The sequence below is a fragment of the Stenella coeruleoalba genome (assembly GCF_951394435.1).
Source record: "Stenella coeruleoalba genome assembly, chromosome: 1".
Lineage (NCBI taxonomy): Eukaryota > Metazoa > Chordata > Mammalia > Artiodactyla > Delphinidae > Stenella > Stenella coeruleoalba.
In genome coordinates, this window is record NC_137169.1 from 108229603 (window position 1) to 108240279 (window position 10677).

The 10677-nt window shown below is 43.2% G+C and overlaps 1 protein-coding gene and 1 pseudogene across 2 annotated transcripts; one reads left to right on the plus strand and one right to left on the minus strand.

The window, feature by feature from the left end:
* Positions 1-897: 897 nt before the first annotated feature.
* On the minus strand, positions 898-2052 carry LOC307197056 (WW domain binding protein 1-like; annotated as a pseudogene). The gene is made up of 2 exons: positions 1957-2052; positions 898-1487 (listed from the first exon to the last, which is right to left on the minus strand). The product of its transcript is annotated as a WW domain binding protein 1-like (transcript).
* A 5729-nt stretch (positions 2053-7781) lies between these two features.
* CTXND2 (cortexin domain containing 2) lies at positions 7782-7952 on the plus strand (the record flags this gene model as incomplete). The annotated part of the gene is made up of 1 exon (XM_079931569.1): positions 7782-7952. Exon 1 carries the CDS (start codon positions 7785-7787, stop codon positions 7950-7952), a length of 168 nt encoding a protein of 55 aa, XP_079787695.1. The 5' UTR covers positions 7782-7784.
* Between the last annotated feature and the right edge of the window lie 2725 nt (positions 7953-10677).

Consider the following 10677-nt stretch of genomic DNA (forward strand, 5'->3'; position numbering starts at 1 on the left):
AGAAGGCTGCGCCTGCTCCAAACGCATGGGTAACGTGAGCAGAGAGGCTGCCGTTCAAAGTGTAGTCACAGGAAAACAGGGCTGCGGGCTCACACACAACAGACACACACAGGTTATCCAAAAAGTCACTGTATACGGACTGCACTTTGTTCAACATGGATTTTGGTTTTGTGGACTCCAAACTCAGACACTCGTTCACCTCACAGCCTTGGATTTGTCTATTTTGTGTGTGTGTATACACATATATACACACATACACATATATACGTGTGTATTCATATATATACATATATATACCTTCCTTTCTTACCATAACATCAATGCCTAGTCTGAATGTCATCGTTCAAGAGTGGGGGAAGAACCAAACTCTTCATATGAACAGGGCTGGACAGGGAATGTTAGTTTCAGAAGTTCGCTTTCTCCATTCAGATTATTCCTATCAAAACTCAACTGGTTTTTGAAGCCAAACTACAGTAATAAGGATCCTGTGGTCCTTCAGGATGGCTGCCTTCACCCTCCTACCTGGGCCACTTAGACACTTTACATAGGCTACAAAATTAGTTACCCCACTCAAGGCGGGGCGGAGCAGGGAAAGGACATGAAAACCACAGATAACCAAGGCATTTTTTCCAAATGGTCAGTTTGAAAAAACAAACAAATAAACAAAACAACTTACTCAGAATCAAGAGAAAATACTGTGTGAGAGTCAGGCTGCGGGACTCCCCTTTCTCAGGTCCCACAGCCTCCTCATTTGTTCATAGAGAACAGTGAGACGTGAAGGCCGGCAGACGTGTGTTTGGGATGGGGGAGGTACTGATCACCTGTGGGCACAGATGAAAAGGGGAGAGATGCAGTAAGCTGCACCTCTATCCACTGCCACAGTGCAGGGCCTTCTGCTCACCCGTAGAAGTTCCAGAGATAGCCCCCAGCCAAGCCTGCACACAAAACTTCTCCTTCTGGCTCGACTGCTGGGTCTGCTGGCATGTTGGAGGACTCAGGGTCAGTGATGCTCGGGGGTCGCGTGCTGCTTCTGCTGGGCCCGGGCGAGGGGCTGCTCTGAGCCCCCTGGGAGCCCCTGGTGGGGTCGGCGCCCCGGGGGCTGCCGCCTGTAGGGCCACACTGTGCAGGCAGCTGCTGCTGGAGCTGGAAGGCACTGTATGGTGGGGCAGGAGTCGGAGTCGGTTCACCACTTCCTCATAAGGAGGTAGTAAATAGTTTGGCAAAAACCTGAAATAAAATGGCAGCGCTGAGTAATTGTGGGCTTCCCGGTAGGCGATCAGGTGGATTTCATGTTGCCGCTGTCGGACCTGACGGCGGTGCTTGGCTCGGCGGTGGTGGCACACGCAGCAGCAGCTCAGGAGGATGATGATGGTCCACAAGGGCCAGAACCACCAGAATTCATAGTAGTAGCTGCAGCACTGAGACTGTCCACAGCAGTGTCCTGCGTCACAGATGTAGCTTTGATTGTTGGGACCCACGCAGGTTTCCTTATCTTGGTAAAGTGTTTGTCATCTGGCCAGTGGAGGCTAAAGGAGACTAGGGTTGAGGGCCCCTGAGTTTCTCATTTCGCAATCAAGGAATCTTGAGGGTGGGCATGGTCAGCCAGACACGGGATGGGGATAGCCAGCCTAGGCCCTGGAGAGCCTGTAATCCCACAGTCCCCAGTTCCACTTCTAGGAATCTAGCAAACTGGTCATTGCTCCACCTGGTCCTCATGGTACCTCAAACATCAGTCCAGCAACCACAGCACCCACAGAGTACCCAGCTTGTGCCCAGCACCCACAGATGAGGGGCATCCTGGACCTGGAAGAGAGAGCTGTCCTCCAGACACAGCTCTGGTGAAGTCCAGGACCCTCAGCTTCCCTCGTGGCGACCTGAGAACATCTAACGGTTTCTGCAGGCTGAGCGTGTGTGAGAACAAAATAACATTCGTGAGGCCGAAAATGAGAGGAGAGCCAAGATCTGCGGGGGATCAGCCCTGGCTGACAGGGGGCTGGGCAGCGCCTGGGGGAGCAGGGGCGCCACGCCACCCAGGAGCTTTCTCTTCTCCATCCCCCTCCCCCTCCTCCACCACGCTCCACCACCTCCCTCCTCCTCCTCCCTCTTCTTCCTTCTGCTTATTGTTTGTTACTGGCATTTAGAAATGCAATTGACTTATGTATCTCATCCAGACACCTTGCTAAATTGCCTATTTCTCATATTTTCTATAGACTATTCTGAAGGAAATGACATCTGTGAATGACGAACATTTTTGTTTTTTCCTTTTAAATCTTTGTTTTTTCTTTTTTTTCTTTCTTTTTTTTTTTTTTTTTTGCGGTACGCGGGCCTCTCACTGCCGCAGCCTCTCCCGTCGCGGAACACAGGCTCCGGACGCACAGGCTCAGACGCCATGGCTCACAGGCACAGCCGCTCTGCGGCATGTGGGATCTTCCCGGACCGGGGCACGAACCCGTGTCCCCCACATCGGCAGGCGGACTCTCAACCACTGCACCACCAGGGAAGCCCTTTTTTTTTCTTTCTTTATCTTATTTTACTGCACTGGCTAGAACGTCCAGAATGATGTTGAATAAAGTGAAGCTAGTGAACATCTTTGTCTTGTTCCCAATTTTAAAAGGAAAATCTTTCAACTTTTGACCATTAAGTAGGATGTTTGCTATACATTTTTTGTTGTTGGTACCTTTATTGGGTTAAAGGTGTTCCCTTCTACCCCTATTTTGCTAAGAATATTAATATGGGTGTTTTATATTAGTATTGAAATGTATCAAATGCTTTTTCTGCAACAACTGAGGTATTCATATGGTTTACATATATATATAGTACACTTCTACTTCTGGGATAAACTCAGCTTGGTATCTATATCCATCAAGGCTTACTTGCAGAGAACAGAAACCATTCTAGCTATTCTAAGCAGAACAGGATTTAATACATGGAATTAGGATGTTTTTAGTTTCAAATTACCAAAAAAAATCCCAAAGCCAACTCAAATGTGATTAAACAATATGTGGAAAAGTATGAGTTTGCTCAGTGTTGAATGCATGGTTCTATAAATCAAGCTTGTTAATTGTATTAATGAAATATTCTGTATCTTCACTGATTTCTGTCTAGTTGACCTATCAATGATTGAGAAGAATGTGTTTATTATCCACTACAATTTTTATCAATTTCTCCCTATAGTCCTATTGTTTTCTTATTTCTCTTGAGACTATTTTATTAGGTGCATACAATTTAGAACTGTTACATCTTCCTACTGAATTTTGCCCTTCATCATAATGTTATTCCTCTGTATCCCTAATAATGCTTCTGGTCTTAAGGTCTATTTTGTCTGACATTAATATAGCACCTCAGTTATCTTTTGGTGAGTATTTACTTAGCATACATTTTACTTTCAATGTTTTTATGCCTTTAAATTTTAAGTGAGTCTCTTATAAACAGCATATAGTTGGATTGGGGCCAAGACCGAAAAATAGATGTTTGTCATTTTTGGTCTGCTCAACATCCCAAACCTCGTCTTACTTGAGGGAAATCTTCCTTTATGTGAGTCTGTGAGAGGCAGAACATCATTTTCACTACAGTGCCTAGAGATACCAAATATTCCCTCTTCCACCCTGTGGTGGCTAAGTCCTGGGGCATGACTCAGCCTTGACCAGTCGGATGCTCCAGCCAGGGTCTGGAATATTGAATGACACAAAGATGACACAATTTATAATTCAGGCATGGCAGAGGCAGAGTATCCAATGACGGTAGCAGCAGTGCTCAGCAGCAGCAGTGTCCAATTGTGGTAGTGTCCAGTGCCGACAGTGTCCTAACCAGACTTTTCCTGTGCTGACCTTGGCTGTGGTTCCCAACGCCTGGCCTCTCTTGGTTTCTGCTTGTTTTATAGGACCAGTTCTCCTTCTGCTTGATTCTGGAAGCCACCTGATCTCTTTATAATAAATACCCTTTTTTGCTTAAGTAAAGGAAACCCTGTTTCTATCGCTTGCAAACAAGAATCCTGACGGATATAAAAGTGTTCTTTCTTCCTCTGGAATTGATGAAGAGGAGATAATATGAAAGGGGAATATGTGAGGTCTGGATTTTCTGGAGCCATTCTTGTTACAACAGGGAACCCAGCCTGGGTATAAAATCAACATAGAAGAAAGGTAGACATATAAATGCAGAACCCTGATAACACCTTGAATCTCTGGATCCAACCATACCTAAAGTTATCCTTACTCTGGACTTCAGTCTTATAAGTCAATAAATTTCATGTATTATTTAATCTCACTTAAGTGGACTTCTCTGTCTCTTGCAACCAAAAACATCCTACCTGATACCTTTCCATTCTGCCTTTGAAAAGGAATCCCTCGTTTGATTCTGCAATAGGCTTTTAGCTGCTATTCTTTCTTTCCTAGATGAACTCCTCATAAACGATTTAAAATCTCGGTGTCTTCATTTCCTCACTGCCCTTTCCTGCTTAATCCACTAAAGTCTGGATTCCTTCTTTACCACTCTGCTAACACTATCCTTTTACATCAGCAACAGTCTTCTCCTTTCTTAATTCAGTGCCACATTCTCAAAGTCATTCATTCATTCAATGAGCATCTTTACAAAGTGTAGTGCTACTGTCATTCATTGAACAGATACTTACTGAACATCTAATGTATGCCAGACTTTTAGATAAAAAAACAAATTATAGGGCTTCCCTGGTGGCGCAGTGGTTGAGAATCCGCCTGCCGATGCAGGGGACACGGGTTCGTGCCCCGGTCCGGGAAGGTCCCACATGCCGCGGAGCGTCTGGGTCCGTGAGCCATGGCCGCTGAGCCTGCACGTCCGGAGCCTGTGCTCGGCAACGGGAGAGGCCACAACAGTGAGAGGCCCGCGTTCCGCAAAAAAAAAAAAAAAAATTATCTAAGGTCCTTAGTCTCATGTAGGATTACTATTTTATCAGAGAAGACAGAAACTAACTATAATAAACTATAGTGAATGTTACTAGAATATCTCCCTAGGAAATTAACATTTAAGCTAAGGCCTAAAAGTTGAATGTAGAAGGATGGGAGTAATGCAAAGATAATGTTAACAGAAAAGGGATGGAGGCAAAGGAGGATCATGCAAAACTCATGGAACTGTGAGAAGCCCAGCATTGCTGGGTAAAAAAGTACAAAGAAGAGAGTGGCAGGAAACAAGATGAGACCAAATCGTGGACAGCCTTGAAACCCCATCAAGAAGTTTGAAGACAGTGGGAAGCTGCTGAAGGATTTTAATCTGCAGACTGATTGATTTACATTTGTTAAAGATTGCTTTGTGGTTTGGAGGAGAATAAGAGTGTTTTCAGGAGATCAGAGAGTATTTGCAGGTGTCTGGCATTTGATGGCCTAGAGCACAGGGGTGGCCATAAGGGATAAAGAAAAGGGAATTGATCTGAGACATATTTGGGAAGTAGGCCTGAAAGGATATTAACAGAGGTAGAGAGTGATAAGCCACTGAAATGCTCAATGCAAAAATACACATGACTCTGCACTGTAGAAAGGATAAGGCACATAAAGAATGTAATACATACGTAAATGAGATACATATCTTAAAGACGGTACAAATATCTACCAATCTTCCCCCATTTTCCAGCTACCAGACTAGTTTTTCTCTCATCTTCAGTTTAGGAACACTTCCTTACAATTCTCTGCCAAGGTACAACTCTGCCCATTATGAACGCAATTCTTGATATTGTTTCACAGAGCAATTTATCTCCTCACCATCCCAATTAATCTTTTATAAAACAATATTTTAGTTTTCTCTGTGTGTCACCAAAAGACCCATTAAACCATTTTTCACAACAAATCTATTGACATTTTTTCTCTCTAGGCTTGGATGATGTTCAGGACTCTTTCGCTCATGATGTGCTTTTCGTGAGCTCCCCAGAAATTCCCTCACTAGGGTTATCTAACTGCAGATCCCTCCAGGTCAATGTTTCTCCTCTGACTGGTCGTTACAATGCTGAATCCGAGTTCACCTCCAGCCATTTTCTATTAAGGTAACCGTCATCTTAGCAAGAAGCTCTGTTGGGCTAGATCCTCTTTTATGTGACCCCCAGGCTGGTCCCTATCTGTGGTCCGTATCTGGTCCTCAAGAAAAAAAAAAATCCCCCTTGATCAATTCAATCTCAACGCTGCCTTCTTCTCTACTGCCACAGGCTGCTTCAGCCAACCTCTTTTCTTTCTTTCTTTTTTCAAATTTTGTTTTACTATAGTAAGAACACTTAACATGAGATATACCTTAACAAATTTTTAAGTGTATGATACATTATCATTCACTACACGTGCAATGTCATACAGCAGATCTCTAGAGCTTATCCATCTTGCTTCACTGAAACTTTATGCCTGCTGATTAGCGTAATTCCCCATGACTAATGATGTTGAGCATTTTTTCATGTACTTATCGGCCATTTGTATATCTTCCTTAGAGGAATATCTATTCACATCCTTTGCCCAATTTTTAATTGGGTTGTGTTATTATTTAGTTGTAAGAATACTTTAGATATTCTAGATACAAATCCCTTATCAGATATAAGATTTGCTAACATTTTCTTCCATTGTGTGGGTTTTTTCACTTTCTTGATAGTGTCTTTTGAAGCTCAAAAGTTTTAAATTTTGAGGAAGTCCAATTTATCTATTTTTTTCTTTTGTTGCCTGTGATTTTGGTGTCATATCTAAAAATCCTTTGCCAAATCCAAAGTTATGAAAATTTACCCCTTTGTTTTCTTCTGCGTTCTATAGTTTTAGTTCTTACATTTGGGTCTTTGATCTATTTTGAGTTAATATTTATATATGGTGTGAAGAAAGGGTCCAACTTCATTCTTTGGCATATGGCTATTCAGTTATCCAAGCACCATTTGTTTTCTTTCCTCATTGAATGGTATTGGCACCCTTCTCAAAAATCAGTTGACAATACATATATGAGTTTATTTCTGTACTCTCAATTCTATTCCATTGATCTATATGTCTATCCTTATGCCAATACGGCACTATCTCAATAACTGTAGCTTTATGGTGAGTTTTGAAATTGAGAAGAGGGAGTCCTCTGACTTTGTTCTTTTCAGTATTGTTTTGGTGGATTAAGCTGTCTTTTGTTTTTTGGGGGTTTTTTGCTGCATCACACGGCATGTAGGATCTTAGTTCCCTGACCAGGGATCGAACCCACATCACGTGCATTGGAAGCTCAGTTTCTTAACCACTGGACCACCAGGGAAGTCCGATTAAGTTTTAATAACTGAAACTGATCACTTCTGCGACATACCTGATTTTTAATTAAGACATGGGAATGACAGCACATAGTGATTAGAAAAAATAAAACAATTTTATGTTCATACCTACTAAGTTAAGACCCTACAAGAAATTACTTAAAGTACTCAGAATTTGAATAAATATTAGAGAACGATTTGGACTTAACACAGAACTGGGGTGTTCAAGACAATTTTACCTGGATTTAACAGAGCAAGGAAGCCCCAGTTGATTTCTGAGATACACATAATTGCTCATGTTTTGCCTTGGAGTATTTCTTCCGCTTTTGCATATGTGTATTTCTTGAAGGTCACCTATACTAATGTTATCAGTTTCACAAGTGCCTCAAATAAATCTTGCTAATTTTTTTTGAAAACCCTCTGGTTTCAGCATAGCATTATTAAGAAAATACATATATACCTATACAAACCAGTAAACTTGTTTTATCCTCTTTTGTCTAGGAATATGACAAATCTGAAGACATTCCTGAGGAAGTAGCTACAGCTGGACAAGGGTAAAGAGGTGTGTGTTCTCATGGATGATTCAAGCCTGTCCAGCAGTGTTGATGTAGACAAAGGCTTTGCCATTGCCTTTGTTGTTCTTCTTTTTTTGTTCCTAATGGTGATGATTTTTCGGTGTGCCAAGTTGGTGAAGAATCCCTATAAGGCCAGCTCCACAGCCACAGAATCATCTCTGAGCTGAACTATGAAAAAGCCTGGTAGACCTTCCTTCACAGGAGATATGAAATCTTTTATACAGACATTTATGAAACAGACTTTTATTATTTCACCTCCCTGTTTCTCAGCCTTCTCACTCTTGCATTCCACAATAGGCACATGAGGTTGAGTTGAGAATAATAACAAGGATGAAACACAAGTCAGTCTGTGTTGTTCCTATTCAGGAAAATAGTTACCAAAGTGGGACAGAGACAGGTTGAACTTATTGATTAAAATAAGGCCATGATGGGCTTCCCTGGTGGCGCAGTGGTTGAGAGTCCGCCTGCCGATGCAGGGGACATGGGTTCATGCCCCGGTCCGGGAAGATCCCACGTGCCGCGGAGCAGCTGGGCCCGTGAGCCATGGCCGCTGAGCTTGCGCGTCTGGAGCCTGTGCTCCGCAACGGGAGAGGCCACAACAGTGAGAGGCCCATGTACAGCAAAAAAAAAAAAAAAATAAGGCCATGGGTTTCAATCCTCCAGTATCTAATATTCTTAAGATAAGAAAGTTGGCCATAATTTTATGAGGTAATGTAATATAATATCATGATGCTTGGTAAGGTGCATCTAAAACTAGAAGCCCTCCTAGAGGTGGCCCTAGGAAGTACCTTTAGCTATGCAAATATAAGGGCAGCAGGAACCTTATAAGATAAAGAGTCTTACAGGACCTTTTTAGTGTGTGAGGTTTTATAAAACGTGATGACCCGGGGCTTCCCTGGTGGCACAGTGGTTGAGAATCTGCCTGCCAGTGCAGGGGACGTGGGTTCAAGCCCTGGTCCGGGAAGATCCCACATGCCGGGGAGCAACTAAGCCACGCGCCACAACTACTGAGCCTGTGCTCTAGAGCCCGCAAGCCACAACTACTGAACCCGCAAGCCACAACTACTGAAGCCCGTGCGCCTAGAGCCCCAGCTCCTCAACAAGAGAAGCCACCACAATGAGAAGCCCGCGCACTGCAATGGAGAGTAGCCTCCACTTGCCGCAACTAGAGAAAGCCCGTGCGCAGCAACGAAGACCCAACGCAGCCAAAAAAAGAAAAAAAAAAGCTGATGCCCTTCTCAAGCAGGCAGAGCTCTGTGGTAGAGGGGAACAAATTTGCCTTGCGTGAGTCCCTTAATCTCCCTCAGCCTACATTTACTCATTTACTCATTTATAAAATAACATCTAGTGGGTTGAAAAGAGGCCCTCAAAATGATATGTCCATGTCCTTACCCCTGAAATCTATGAATGTGACCTTATTTGGATAAAGGGTCTTTGCAAATGGAAAGTTAAGGACCTCAAGATGAACTCAACCTGGATTAGTGGGGTGAGCCCTAAATCCAATGACAAGTGTCTTTATAAAAGACAGAAGAGAAGACACAGAGAGAGGGAGATGAAAAGGTCATGTGAAGATGAGTGCAGAGATTGGAGTTCTGCAACCACATCTAAAGAATCCTTGGTGGGAGCCATCAGAAGCTGGAAGAGGCAAGGATGTATTCTCCCCAGAGCCTTTGGAGGGAGTGCAGCCCTGCCAACACCTTGATTTTGGACTTCTAGGCTCCAGAACTCTGAGACAAAATTCTATTGTTTTAAGCCACCTAGTTTGTCTCAACTCTGAGACAAAATTCTATTGTTTTAAGCCATAATTTGTTATGGCAGTCACAGGAAGTTCATATATAATACATCATGATGATGATGATGAGTGTCACAATCAGCATCCCAGGGACCTTTTAAGAGAAAAAAGAAGGAAATCATAATGCCTACTCTCCAAAGTCTGAAGTTAATGGAAATTTGGTAGAGTGAACTAGGGCTAACCGGCAGGAAAGTCTGTAAGAGAATTCATTAGAAGGAAAGGAGGTATCTAGGCCACTGACCAAGGCTCAACACAGGTTTGGCTGAAGAGAATTGGTTCTAGCACAGTAAATAATAGAGACTAAAGCTCTCAAGTCCAACCAGGCTGGCCAAATGTTCTAGGCAACAGTGACCTCGCATGGGAATGTGAACTAAGAGAGTTGTAACCCTGGAATCTAAGTGTGGGGCATCACTTGGGCTTGTGCAGGGACTTGTACCAGCATGCAGTCACTTCAGAGGAGACTTGTATCCTTGGGACCATGCTGGACCAGGCTTTAGCAGCAATACGAAATGGTATGGAGACATAACTCTAGCCATGCACTGTTAGCAGAGACTTGATAATTGTCTGTGTTCCTGATTCCTGGAAGCAGGACTGCCCCCCTGCTTGGCATGAGTAAATGCTCAGGATTATTTGAAAATGGAGGCAGGGATACTGGAGCCTTCCACTGGAGATACTAGACTTTGCCTTCACCAGAACAGATGGTGCTGTATTGGTTAAACTGGAGAAAGAGAGCAAGAGGTGATTGTACCCTTATTGGCTGAAAAGAAATTCAGGACAAGGTGCAGGTCAGGGTACAATGAAAGCAGATTAAGATTGAAGCAGTACTTGAGGGTTACATGTGTTTCCCTCCAGAAGCTCAGAAATTAACCTTTTCTCCACCTTATAAAATAAAATGCAAGACAAACACATGGTTAATGAGAGCATCCATATATAGTCACTAGAGAGTGACAGGTTTGACTGTTATCCTACTTTCTCCAGTAACCTATCCAAGGAAAAAAAAAAAGTGCGTCAGTCAGAAGAAACGGATCATATGTGGAAGCAGAGAAAGAGTAGCAACCCAAGGCAAACTCACACAGGGCCAGAGTGAATGCTGTTCAGGA